This window comes from Mus musculus, chromosome 2 (assembly GCF_000001635.26).
Source record: "Mus musculus strain C57BL/6J chromosome 2, GRCm38.p6 C57BL/6J".
NCBI classification, from domain to species: Eukaryota; Metazoa; Chordata; class Mammalia; order Rodentia; family Muridae; genus Mus; species Mus musculus.
Window position 1 is genome coordinate 83,871,518 of NC_000068.7, and position 14,773 is coordinate 83,886,290.

Here is a 14,773-nt window from a genome sequence, read left to right on the forward strand (position 1 = left end):
CCATGGGTCTTCAAAATTCTCTGAGCTCCCAGGAGGGAGAGAATCTGGAGAGGTTTCAATATTTGAAAGTGCTGGTGGATCAACAAGCCAATTCCAGAATTTTAAAAGATTCATCCTTGTACTTCTGTTACTCTAGAACCACTCCTGGTACCAACTTCTGTATTAGTCAGGGTTCTCTAGAGTCACAGAACTTACGGATAGTCTCTAGTTAGTAAAGGAATTTATTGATAACTTACAGTCGGCAGCCCAATTCCTTACAATTGTTCAGTCGCAGCTGTGAATGGAAATCCAAGGATCTAGCAGTTACTCAGTCTCACACGGCAAGCAGGCGAAGGAGCAAGAGCAAGAGCTAGACTCCCTTCTTCCAATGTCCTTATATTGTCTCCAGCAAAAGGTGTAGCCCAGATTAAAGGTGTGTTCCACCACACCTTTAATCCCAGATGAAAGGCATAGCCCAGATTAAAGGTGTGTTCCACCACACCTTTAATCCCAGATGAAAGGCATAGCCCAGATTAAAGGTGTGTTCCTTAACTCGGAGATTCAATCTTCTGGAATCCATAGCCACTATGGCTCAAGATCTTCAAACCAAGATCCAGATAAGGATCTCCAAGCCTCCAGATAAGGGTCACTGGTGAGCCTTCCAATTCCGGATTGTAGTTCATTCCAAATATTGTCAAGTTGACAACCAGGAATAGCCACTACATTATCCTTTGAAGGGCTGGATTCGTGGAGAGTTAATGGGTGAATTTAGTTTTGTCGTTGAATACTTTGGTTGCTCCATCTATGGTAATTGAAAGTTTGGCTGGATAAAATAGCCTGGGCTGGCATTTGCGTTCTCTTAGTGTCTGTTAACACCTGTCCAGGATCTTCTGGCTTTCATAGTCTCTGGTGAAAAGTCTGGTGTAATTTTAGTATGCCTACCTTTATATGTTACTTGACCCTTTTCCCTTACTGATTTTAATATTCTATCTTTATTTAGTGTATTTGTTATTCTGATTATTATGTGTCAGGAGGAATTTCTTTTCTGGTCCAGTCTATTTGGAGTTCTATAGGCTTCTTGTATGTTCATGTGCATCTCTTTCTTTAGGATTGGGAAGTTTTCTTCTATAATTTTGTTGAAGATTTATGCTGGCCCTTTTAAGTTGAAAGTCTTCATTCTCATCTACTCCTATTATCTGTAAGTTTGGTCTTCTCATTGTGTCCTGGATTTCCTGGATGTTTTGAGTTAGGATCTTTTTGTAGTTTGTATTTTCTTTGACTGTTGTCCTAATGTTCTCTATGGAATCTTCTGCACCTGAGATTCTCTCTTCCATCTCTTGTAATCTGTTGCTGATGCTGGCATTTGTGGTTCCAGATTTCTTTCCTAGGGTTTCTATCTCCAGTGTTGCCTCACTTTGGGTTTTCTTTATTGTTTCTACTTCCCCTTTTAAGTCTAGTATTGTTTTGTTTATTTCCATCACCGGTTTGGATGTGTTTTCCTGTTTTTCTATAAGGACTTCTACCTGTTTGGTTGTGTTTTCCTGTTTTTCTTTAAGGACTTGTAACTCTTTAGCAGTGTTCTCCTGTATTTGTTTAAGTGAGTCACTAAAGTCCTTCTTGATGTCCTCTACTACATCATGGGATATGCTTTTAAATCTGGGTCTAGCTTTTCAGGTGTGTTGGGGTGTCCAGGACTGGGTGAAGTGGGAGTGCTGCGTTCTGATGATGGTGAGTGGTCTTGGTTTCTGTTAGTAAGATTCTTAGTTTGCCTTTTGCCGTCTGTTAATCTTTGGAGTTAGTTGTTATAGTTGTCTCTGGTTAGAGATTGTTCCTCTCGTGATTCTGTTAGCCTTTATCAGCAGACCTGGGAGACAAGCTCTCTTCTCTGAGTTTCAGTGGTCAGAGCACTCTCTGCAGGCAAGCTCTCCTCTTACAGGGAATGTGCACAGATATCTGACGTTCAGACCTTCCTCCTGGCAGAAGATTAAGGCCTGAAACAGGACCTGTCCCAGAAGCTGTATTGCTTCAGCATGTCACAGAGGCTGTTAGCTTCTGTAGTCCACACTCTCACCTGCACAGACTAGTCCCGGAGGGCCCAGGAACCAAGATGTCTACCCCAGGTGCTCCGGCAAAGCCCTCCTCGGCAGAGTGGACACCTCTCCTCTGGAAGGGAAGATGCCTGGATGTCTAGAGCCTGAAAAGGGGTCTGTCTCAGAAGCTGTCCTCTAGGGATCTTGGGGGTGTCCGCTGACTCTGAGCCCAGTTGATCCAGTGCTGGCGCCGACTGGAAGGGACTTGTGACCCTGGTCAGGCCGGGTTTCCTGCTTCTCTAATTCTGTCTCAGGTCCCGTGTGATTGGATTGGAACAGAAATTGTGTTCCACTCACTGGTGGTCCTAAGATCTCGTGTAGAGTCCTCTAGGGGACCTTGGGGGTGTCCACCAACTCTGCACTCAAGGTGACCCGGTGCTGCCCCCGACTGGAAGGCCCTGTGCAGCTTTTTAGATTTATATTTGTTCCAATGTAAATAAAATAAGGGTCTGAATTTCTAAGGAAGGAAGGAAGGAAGGAAGGAAGGAAGGAAGGCAGGCAGGAAGGTAGGAAGGCAGGAAGGAAAAAAGAAAAAGAAATAAATAAAGAAAGGACGAAAGAAAGAAAGAAAGTGAGCAAGAAAGTGCTAGATGCAGCAGGCTGGGCTTGTGCAAAGCCTGCTACAGAGCCTGGACAGTTTTCAGGACCTGCTTTATCTCCTTCCTCACCATTTCCTCTATGTTAACGCTTTTCTAAGATAGAACCTTGGAATGCCCAACAGAAGTGTGTTAGTGCTGTAGCTTCTAACAGTTCTTTCTCTTAGTCAGGTGGAAGGCTAGTGAAGACAGATACACTTTGTGTGGTAGCCACAGCACAATCCCTTCAATGTCCTATGTTGTAGAATAGAGTCAGTGAGTGAAGAATACACACATTTTACATAGGATTAGCTCACATGTTGATGAGAACAGAGCATGGCAGACTCCCATGGGAGGTGTGTGTCGAGCTGCCCCTGAGAATGAACGGGTGGAGAGTGAGATGTCCCCTGCAAAAGAAAGGCTGCACACACCTGCGTTCTTTAGATTAGTTGAAGCTGTGCAATTCATACTGGTAACACACTAACGAGAGGACCAGCTGTGTCACATGGGACACGTTCTTTAAGTGTCGTGGGACTCAGTGTCTTCATAGTAAAGAAGAACGTATTGTTTGATTCAGGTTTCTGATCACTCTTCCTGGCAAAGGCTTTTCATGAATTTTCCTTTGAGTGAATGTGTTTTCACTGAGCACGAATGAGGTGGCTAAGCAGGGAAGGGTGTATATGTCCGCCTGCCAACCCAAGTTGGCCTCACAGAATGCATGCGTGAATGGGAAGAAAGAATCTACAAAGTTGTTCTCTGACAACCACATGAGCCCTATGCCATGCAACACACATCACACCTCCCTCACACTTGCACACAAATGACAACAACAACAATAATGTTTAAAAATTTTAAATTGATTTATTATGATGCATATGTGCTATGTTAACTTTAACTCAATAGCATTTGAAATGTAAATGAAGAAAATACCTAATAAAAAATTGGGAAAAAATTAAAATAAAATAAAAAAAGCACAGTAGATGGGGTGATTCTCTCATCTCAAATTTCTCTACCTTATTTCTCAGACTAACTGGTCAACATTGCTGCAAATGATTGCATTTATCCACTTTGTATAACTGAGTAAATTAATCTTGTATAGATACATTTTATTTTCCCCTTGGTGGACACCTTGGATGATTCCATCTATCGGCTATTGTAGACAATGCTCCAGTAACCCCTCCATGGGGCTGAGGGATACAAAACAGTGAGGAGGAATTAGTTTTGGTGTTCCAGCAGATAGTGGGGCAACTTATCTGTAATACTTTCTGATATGTTCCAGGATAATGGGAGGAGTCTAGAGACCCCTAGCATATAAACGTGATTGATGTGTGTGTACGAGGCGATGGAAATGCTGTTTTATAATTATACATTGTCAATTTCTGTGACATTCTCCTGTAAGCCATGAATATATACAAATGTGTGAATGAAGGATAGAAATATTATACCCATTTTGCATTTTGTAGAAAATAAGCCAAAATATCAACATACATGCAACTTTTATGTAGTTGTGTTAGCTATTTGTACATACCATTTTATCAAAGGTTAAGGTTTTATTGAATTCATTTTACTATGGGTGATGAAATTTCACTGGAGTAGACAACCTTCTTTACAGTTAAGAGTTTGAGCTTTTAAAATTGAGTGTGAGGCTGTGTATTCTTGTGTGGGCTGGATAAGGCACATTTTGTGGGAAGACACTGGACTCCTGGGACTGAGGGGGCCCATCAACCTCAGGCTCACCTAGTCTCGGTTGCTGCTGTGGTCAGGGCTCTCTATTGGTTAATTAATCCTTTCCTGCTGTATCTCCCAACTCTGGTCTCCATTGCAAGTAAGATCAGGTCAGGGCTCGCTTCCCAGTTCCAGCACCATACCTGCAGTGAACAACTTTAATTTCTGGCATCTTGTTGAAAACTGCATGTGAAGTCTGATTCATTCATAGATGCAGCTCTGGGATAGGAAAGACATTGTTCTGGAGGAACAATCAATAGCATTAGAACAATGGTTCTTAAAGTGATAAGGCCACAAAACATAGGCTGTAAGTGTTTAGTCACAGTCTCAGGACAAGTGACAAATTGCTGCCTGTCAAGGAATTGGGATTTATTTCTCTCTTGTTACATGTCTCTCTCTGGTGATTAAACTCCGGGATTCAAGCACTCTATATCTGAGCTTTAAATTAGAATTTTCTTCTAATTTGTTTAAAAAATAATTTATCTTTATTAATTTTATCTAACATCCTTAAAAAAATGTATCACAGGGTCCATAAGTTAAGTTTTGTTATAGTGATTTTATGTCCTTTGGTCATGGTAAATAATTCATATTATATAATTATGTATTATTATATTATATTGTGAGTATGATGTAATATTTAATATTGTCATCACAGATATTTAGTATCACGGTATTTGTAATTTTGAAACTTTCTGTATTCTTTACATGACTACCTGCAGTCTACTTTAGTTCTAACGAATAAAACTATAACTAACTGTTGTTTTTCACTTACTTCATGTTTTAGGTGTTTGGGTGCATCACGGTTGGGGAACAGTCAAGGAGCATAACAGTCATTTGATTTGGACCTATGATGCACCACATTTGGGCTACTGGATAGCAGCTCCATCCCCAGCCACTCTAGGTACTGTAAAAATGAAACAACATCATTTTAAAGAATAATGCACATAGCATGCTGAAGATGATAACAGCCTCCAGCTTAGGCTAAGCATTATCATGTACCAGGTGAATGAAGCCTGACATAACCCATCCTTTTCTTGTATACACGACCAAAGAATTAAGCTCCATGAACTCTAAGTCTCTTACTGTCATGTCTGATGAATCTATGACGATTGAAGTTTGTTTAAGTGTTTTCTAAGTTTTATGTTTTCATGACTAAATTCTACCCAGCTCAGAGCCTTTGGCTATAAGAAGGAGGGACACGTTGAGTGATTACCTAGAAGGTAGAGACTCTTGGGCCTGGTATGAATATTTTAAGACTCAGGTTGAAGCATTCTGAGACATGTCAGACGTCAGACATCACACGTCAGAGTGCCTTAGCAAGATACGTGAGCTACATCACATGCTTTGATGCCAAATAAAAGAAAAAGGCTCTTCCTTTTGGACTAGCTTAAACCAAAATTGACCCCAATTTTGGGTCCTCCACTTCTATGCCTGTATCTTCTGTCTAATCCTAACACAGGGCTATATTTATTGGATAGTACAGAAGATGGTATGGAAAAATGAATGAGGAATCTCTTCTTCTAATAATAATAATAATAATAATAATAATAATAATAATAATAATAATTATTATTATTATTATTTTACCAGCATTTAAAGGGAAGAATTTATTGGTCCCAAGTAACACTCCAAACAGCAAATAGATGCTATTAACCTGTATCCATTTGTGGCAAATATTTTCTTTAAGGTTGCTTTCAACATATTGACTACTTTCAGAAAAATGAATAACACAATGAATATATATTATTCTGTGTCAGGGGCATGGAAGAGCGAACAAGGAGAGACAGGAAAAATGATCTGAGACTAAAGCTATGCATTTAGTTTATTATGTTAAAGTAAATTACATGGGAATTTCAAGACATAGTGAGATTGGTTACACTGTAACTAATCTCTTAAAGATAAGTTAAACAGAAACAGGTCAAATACATAGTAGGGAAACAGATTGAATACATAATTTTAAATGATCTCAAAGCATGGTATTAACTAGGATACAATATTAGGCAAAAGGTTAAGTTTCAGGAGGCAAGTGGCCTTTTGGAAAAAGCTATTTCCATAGTCAGGTAGAATTCACTGGTCAAAGAAGGTCAGTTGATGAACACCATGGGGCACAGAAGATGTACTTCATTCATAGAAATCCACCACAGGAAGGAAACAAACCAATAGACGTGAACACACGTACTCAGTCTGTCTCATCCAGGGTGAAACAAAACTGAAAATCTAGCCCAAAATAATATGTTCTGTTTTTCTGTGTTTCCGTTGACTCATGCAGATTTCGGCATAAATGACGATTTCCAAGACATCACTGCCTACCACACAGTGTTCCTTACAGCCATATTAGGGGGGACGATCGTCATCATCATTGGGTTTTTTGCTATACTGCTTTGTTATTGCAGGTAAGAACAGCACTAAATCTGTACGTGTAAACAAAGAGCTGTCAAATGGTAGTATCTTTTCAGTCTATTATGCACATTATAAAGTTCATTTATAGAAATAATTGTTTAGGACCTGGATAGATGCCTGAGTGGTTAAAAAATACTTGCTCTTACGGAAGCTGCAATCACAGTGCCTGCATGGGTCTGCACCAGGTCTTCTGCATGTATGTTATGGCTGTTACCCTGGTGGTTTTGTGGAACTTTTAAGAGTGAAAACTTTGGGTGTGTCTCTGACTCTGGTGCCTGCTCTTGGGACTCTTTTTCCCCCTATTGGTTTCCATTGTCCAGCCTCTATTTGAGGGCTTTTGCCTTGTCTTATTGTATCTTGTTTTATCATGTTTAGTTATTGTCTCTTGGAGGCCTGCTATTTTCTGAAGAGGAAACATAGGGGGAGTGGATCTTTTCCAGGGATGGGAGCTAGAGGGGAGACAGCAGGAGTGGAGGGAGGAGAAACTGTGGTGGAATGTACTGTATGAGAGAAGAATCTATTTTCAACAACAACAACAAGCCCACTTGCTCTTCCAAAGGGCCTGAGTTCTGAGCCCAGGACTCATATCTATCTGCAACTCCAACTCTAGGGCTCAGACATGCACATATATACACATGAATAAAAATTTAAAAATTTCAAAGAAATCAATTGCTTAGACTCCAGTATATGCAGATTGAAAAGCAAAACAAATGTATTCTAATAACACCATCAGATATGCATTTGCATATTTTGGTATACTTTTCTTCGATGAAACTTATAGATTGTAAACTTTAAGTATCTTTTGATTTTTTTCCTATTCTAGGGGAAAATGTGCAACACCACAGAAAAGAGAAAGAAATATCACGAAGCTTGAGATCCTCAAGAGAGATCAGACAACCTCGACAACACATATAAATCATATCAGTTCAGTCAAGACTGCATTAAAAGCTGAAGATAAACCACAGTTGTTCAATGCCAAAACTTCCTCCTACAGTCCCCAGAGAAAGGAAACCACAAAAACGGAGGCAGAAGAAAGAATTTCCATGGTGAAAACTCGGGACAACTTTAAAATCTACAATGAAGACGTTTCCTTTCTGTCAGTCAATCACAATTATTCAAGAAACCCAACACAGTCTTTGGAGCCCAGTATGGGGAGCAAACAGCCTAAGCATATTAACAACAATCTCTCCCCGTCGCTAGGTGACGCTCAAGAGGAAAAGAGATACCTTACAGGGACCGAAGAGGTCTATGGGCGGTCCCACATTCCCGAGCAGCTCATGCACATCTACAGCCAGCCTATTGCCATCCTTCAGACATCAGACCTTTTCTCCATGCCAGAGCAGTTACATGCCGCTAAGTCTGCCACTTTACCAAGAAAGGGACAATTGGTCTATGGCCAATTGATGGAACCAGTGAACAGAGAGAACTTTACACAAACATTGCCCAAAATGCCGATGCATTCTCACGTCCAGGCCCCAGATGCCAGAGAAGAAGACATTGTACTTGAAGGTCAGCAGAGCTTGCCATCCCAGACCTCAGATTGGAGCCGATATTCCAACAGCTTGTTGGAGTCTGTGTCTGTTCCTGGAACTCTAAATGAAGCTGTGGTGATGACCCCCTTTTCATCGGAACTTCAAGGAATTTCAGAGCAGACCCTCCTGGAGCTGTCCAAAGGCAAGCCTCCGCATCCCAGGGCTTGGTTTGTGTCTCTTGATGGAAAGCCTGTGGCCCAAGTGAGACACTCCTTTATAGACCTGAAAAAAGGCAAGAGAACCCAGAGCAATGATACGAGTCTAGACTCTGGGGTGGATATGAACGAGCATCAGTCAAGCAGAAAGCTGGAGAGGGAGAAAACGTTCATCAAGAGCATGCATCAGCCCAAGATCCTTTACCTGGAAGACTTAGACCTGAGCAGCAGCGAGAGTGGAACCACCGTCTGCTCCCCCGAGGATCCCGCATTGAGGCACATCTTAGAAGGGGGAAGCGGGGTTATTATCGAGCACCCCGGGGAAGAGTCTCCAGGAAGGAAAAGCACTGTGGAAGATTTTGAAGCCAACACATCCCCCACTAAAAAACGAGGCCGGCCACCGCCACTAGCCAAAAGAGATAGCAAGACTAACATCTGGAAGAAGCGAGAGGAACGCCCACTGATTCCCCTAAACTAATTGTGAGAGCTGTGTAGAGCTGTGTATCTCTGTAGTCTTCTGCTTCTTGTAAATTGCAGTGTGAACTTCTTAGGAAGCTGGGACTGAGCAATCTCATGGGCCATAGACACATCTCAAGCAAAGTGGATGGTAAAATAGGAATTCAGAAATCAGAAATGCTTTCTCTGGCCTGTTCCTCTCCCCCACCCCCACCCCCGTTGTTTTGTTTTTGGGTGATGAAGTTATCACAATGTAAAACAATGTAAAGATGTTATCTGAAAATGTTGCTCAGTTTGCCAACTGGTACTGGCTCTTAAGAATACAGCTGTGAAATGTGTACTACAGTTGCTTTCCAAAATCTTGCCTCTGCCTTGTCTTAGAAAGGCAGGTATCTTCATCATGCCTCATCCTCGTGCAGTGGGACTGTGAAAGCGTTTCCTGCCTATGCTTAGAAACAACCTGATAAATGTGTGTATGGATGTTAAAGACCAAACCGCATTTTCTTATTTAAGATTAATGGCTTGTGGGTTGTTGCCACCAACGTAAATCCTGTGCTCCCATAACATGGGCGGGAAGCGCCCGGTTTACTTGAGAAGGAGACCCAATTCTAGTTATTTGGGGACATAGGCTTATAGAGTAAATAACATATTGACTTGTTATATAGAAATTTGAGAAATGAAAACTCTGATATTGTCTTTTTATTTCAGATGAAGCGACCTTAGTTGACAGCTGGGCGGAGGCTTTGACTTTTAAGGTTCACGAATCCATAAAGGCTGGAATTGGTTTTTAAGATGTCTTTGTCATCTCCCCCATTCCAAATCAGTCATTTAGAGACTATCAAGTCTGATTTAAAAATACAAAAATTTGGAATGCCGAAAATGAATAGACTGTGGAGACAAAGGGAAATGGATATTCTGTATAATCGTGCAGGAAAAGAAAGGCCAGTTTCCAGATATTAAAAAAAAAACAAAAAAAAAAAAAACCAAAAAACTCCAGGCTTTGTCAACATTGCTAAATGCTGATGCTTTGGAACGGTTGGAGAAGAACAGCCTGGGATTCCAGGGGTTGTGTTCCCCGTCTCCTGAGCCTGTGCAGCTCATTTGCCAGTGTCAGGCATTTACTACTGTTCTCTCAGTGTGAACTCAGGAGCTGTTTTTAATTACTGGCTCTCCACTCTCCTAAACATAAGAGCTCTCGAGTACCATCAACCATCCTGTTTTACCTAAAGCTTTTCACTAGGACACATTTGTACAGCAGCTCGCCCTTTTCTTTGGGTGGGAAGAAATGGTTCTTTTCACCCCCTACCTCCTGAGCAAATTCAAGCCACTTAAATATGTTGGAGGAAACTAAAACAGAGACACCCGAATTTTGTAAAACAGTAGATAGATAAGACAATGGAATTCAGCAGCTTTTCTCCCCGAGACAACAGACTTCAGCCAGGTTTTGCTATAATCACTTCTGAAATAACTTATCTGTCTTAACTCCCTTGGCTTTCTGTATTTAACCCAAAGAATGCAAAGACCTTTGCTATGGTTCTTGTATACTACCCCTCTCCATCTATGTTTGGGTAACACTTAGACTTACTGCTGGGGGGAGAGTGATACAGCTCACTTTTAGAGGAGGCTTTCATGTTGGTTCTACACAGAATTCAATCCTAAGCAGCATGGACATGAACAAAAACCGACTTGGAGAAGTTTAAGGAGTTAGTGCTCTGTGGAAGTGCCTTTGACTAAGACTTGCGTTAGGAGGATTAATAACATCTTTCCTCCGTGTACATTTTGTTAGCCAAATTAAACAGATGTGCAGTTATTAAACAGATGTGCAGTTATTAAGAGGTACAGACCTAGTGTTTCACGTTGGAACAAGGAATTTTTGCATGTAACATTTTCTTTTGCGTGTTGTTTCTCGAATTCACAAGATACTGATAAACTGTTTCTATTGGAATGAGGTTAGGGACGATATAGTTAAATGCTGCACCCGGTCAACACTTTAAGTGTGTATGTATCCTCACCTTAAAAAGGCTTCATGTCTCAACTGGGCAATGCAGTGCACATAGAAATGTATGTGTGTATGGCCCAAGTACGCCAGTGACTTCGCTCATTCTTGTCTAAGGGAAATGAGATGAGGTATCCTAAGGGCTTTTATAGAATTTTAATTTCACAAAATACTTTTAAAAACCCACTGCGATGCTGTTTTTGGTTGGGAATGTTAGGCAGTATATCTTTCCTAATCAGGGGAATGTGACTTCTCATTTGCGAGCTGTTCACAATTCCTGGTAAAAAGCTAAAGCCATCTACCTTTTCCTAACCCAAGTGATTGAACCAACACTACTCACTACTTTCTTAAAGTTTTAAATTGAAAGCCAATGCAGACTTTTGCATATGTAAACTAGAGAATTTTGGTTACAAATTGTTGATATTTGTGGATCCTTTGTACCTAGTTTGGATATATCTTGAAGGCATAGCTATCAGTTAACCGATGAAGTCGTTTACTAAATACAGCACAGCTATGTGCGATTTTGAATACATACAACCTTGAAACTTTATAAAGCCCATTTTTATGACTTTCTGCAGGTGAATAGGGATCATGCCCTTTTATAATTCACAGTGTGCCACAAAGATCACAAACACTGAGGGATACTAAAGCTCTTCTTTGTTTTGGCAGTTACTGTCAGGCCAGTTTCTGTGGATTTGAATCCTCCACTATTACCCATTAGAGTGTTTTAGACATTTGGGGGGGGATATCAAATACTGCCCTTTGAAACTTCCCAGAAAGGTAAAGCTCACAACTCCATGTTTATTTCTATGGCTTGAGTTACCCTCTGCTGTGTGCAGACATCATAAAGAGGTCTACTTGGTTTCGACCTCAGATCCAGAGCTGACGTCGTGCCCTCTTGTTCCCAGGCGTTTCCTTGTTCATTTTCCTTTGTCTTCTTTCATCAGAGAAATCTCATGTTTTGGTGTATTTATTGCTGTTACTGTATTTCTTGAACAGTCTGAAGATTTGTAAAATGTTACAAACAGTTCTTTAAGGATAATAAAATTAATCTAAATGTATGCTTGTAGTGTTTAATTTCAAATAAAAGGCAAAGGGTTCCTTCCCAATGTAGTAAATATTTAATCCTCATTACTTTCTATTCATTATGCCCCACAGTGACATTAGCCCCGTGTCTATAATGAGACTGATAACCCCTTCCTCCTGTGTCTGCAGAATTCCCAGTTTTACTGTTGAAGCTGAGCATAGACAACTAGTTTTCCATTGGATGGGATTCATTACCTTCACAGGCCATTTTAAAATTATAATTTCTTTTTAATTCTAGGTGGAAAATGATATAAAGCCTTCATACCACTTCTAAAATGCCCTTTGGGCTTTTGGCCCAGCACTAAGTAATAACTCTAAGGCCCGTGACACTCAGATTTCCAAGGTCCTCTCTTAGCCAGTTGAACAATGTTTAGATTCAGTCAGGTGGTGTTTGGGAGCTTTAGAGTAGTTTTGAGAATTATCCTGGCTGCCATGTTTTTAGACACTCCAATATTTCTTACTCATTATGTAACCAGTCATACTTTCGCCTAGATCTACTACTGGGTGTTGGACTCTGAAATCACTTGGCAGACTCTCTGTCTCCACCGGCCTATGCTGAAGCCTTCCACCTGGAGCCCTGCAAGCTTAAGCAGGATTGTGACTGCCTCTGTGCCAGCGCCTTGGTCCTAAATGCAATGAAGACTACTGGATTCTAAGAAAGAATGTGGCTAAGTGATAATTGGAAGTATAGCTGTTAAAACAACGGGATGTGTGAGCTGACCAAGACACTGTGATCTCAGAAAGTGTAGGAAGGGTGCTGGGTAACATAAAAAGCTGCAGAAAGAGAGTTGGGTGGAGACGAGAGATATTTTAATGTTATGGAAAGTGATTCTACTTACACACTAAATAGTTGGAACAGATAAGCAGGGCCCTCCCCTTCAACTAACTACTGGAAAATATGAAACGAGGCCAGCTGTTGCTTTATCTTGGCTCCACAATTGGCATCTTTTCTCTGCATCTAATAACAGATTCCTTTGTCAGGATACAACACAAGATAGCTACCTTCCTGGAGGATGCTCTCACACCAAGGGAAGGGCTGAGGAAACGGCTTAGCTGCACGAGATTTGGATTTGCCATCAAAATGAAGATTATCTCCTCGGTATTTTTATCTTTATTGGGTTCACATTCTTAATGACAGTTTTATAGTTTAATGCCAGAAAAGTAGTCAGGAACTCAATAACAGCTTAAAATGCTAAAGGCAAAATGTATTGGTAAGATCACCTACCATTAATATAAACTCAATATAATTTCTTGGAGGAGGAATAAATTTTCTTCCTGAAATAGCTATGTTTAAAGATCACATATATCTCCACTTTGCTAGTTGAAACAAACGGACATCTTTGCATCTCTATTTTTATAATGAATTATATGTGGGCAGAGCCTTCCTTAGCTGAGCCCCTCATTCCCTGGTCTTTGTACCTAAACTAGTGGTATTGTAAATAATAATCTATAATTTTATAGGGGTGTCCTACTCTTTTTTATGAGTTGGCTCTTTTCCTTCTTTTGTTCAGGTTGACAGTGGGTTTCATAACTCATCTGTTCACTGTTTCTAGTCCTTGTAGACCTTATTAAAATACTAGACTAACTACAGACAGTCTGATCCAAAACAAACTGGATAATTACAGCCCCAGGAGTCTCTAAGCTTGTTATACTCTGATGCCTTCATTAAAACACCTTTCAAAAATACAACACTGAAAAGTACAATTTTGGCTACTAGGAAAGGTGAAATAGTGTTTCAGAATATTTTTACTACATATTTCCATCTTTCAGCTCAGAAAATATATCTTTGTCTTGTACAAAAGTGGTAGTTAAAAAGTTATGCTCAAGTTTATCTCCACTAACTAGGATTTTGTGTTAAGTGGTATTTTGAAGCCTTACTTTCTATCTTGAATAATTGCTGAAATATTTGTATCCACTAAACAGAGAATATTTTAATTATGAATGTACACTTTTATAATTTTTCTTTTTGCTCATTTTTCATTTTTGTTTATTTCTAATTTAAAAATATTTTCATTTCATGAATTATTTATTAACTATTTTTTCTATTTTTAAAAGATTTCATATATTTATACAATATATTTTGAGCTCTTTAGTAAATACTATTGATTTGATTGCTGATTGTGGGGCAGAGCACATGAGGTTTGTCACTCAGGACTTTGTTTTTCTAGGGAGCACGTATATCTATAAGCACAAAGGGAGAAGAGGGAAAACAGGCACTTGCATGGTTAGATACTTTGCTTTCTTTCTTGCTGGTAAAAATGATAAATTAATTTTTTAAAGGATTCTAGAAATGAATTTATGCTAATGATTACTAACACACAAACTCATTTTCTGAAACCCTTGTTTCTCACCAAATATTCCTGTCTGCGATTTTCCTTTTCAGTCAAGGAACAAGTTGTAGATTATTTAGAGTGGAACTGAAATTGTTCCTCTGCTTATTGAGACTTAGCTTTGTCATCTGCTTATCTGTCTTCTTTTAGAAGTCCAGGTGGAATTTTGTACTATTAAAATTAATTTTAATAAAACAATTTTAGTGTAAATTAGATAATTTCTAAGACTCCCATCTTCCAAGACATACTCAATCACTTCTAAAGAGAAGAAAGGTTTTATTTTACTTATGTATGTCCTGGAGTCTGAGATGGTCTACGTTCTTACATTGCACTGATAACCTTACATATGTCTGCTAAGACCATAGGATCCCTGTGGATAGGAATTGCTCTTTAACACCCTTAGTTTCCAAGAATAGCTTTGTGATATACTTAATAATATTGATTAATGA

At 39.8% G+C, this 14,773-nt stretch overlaps 1 protein-coding gene across 2 annotated transcripts in view; it reads left to right on the forward strand.

Annotated features, from left to right (window-relative positions):
- The window catches only part of Fam171b (family with sequence similarity 171, member B), a 70,972-nt gene extending 58,955 nt beyond the window's left edge, over window positions 1-12,017 (forward strand). The window contains exons 7-9 of one of the 2 annotated variants that reach the window (XM_006499465.2): window positions 5,154-5,270; window positions 6,639-6,762; window positions 7,593-11,969. In XM_006499465.2, coding sequence (XP_006499528.1) covers window positions 5,154-5,270; window positions 6,639-6,762; window positions 7,593-8,934 — 1,583 coding nt within the window. In that variant the 3' untranslated portion in view covers window positions 8,935-11,969. Of the gene's footprint in view, window positions 1-5,153; window positions 5,271-6,638; window positions 6,763-7,592 lie in introns of both variants that reach the window. The other variant, NM_175514.3, reaches the window with a different exon arrangement.
- Window positions 12,018-14,773: the final 2,756 nt, after the last annotated feature.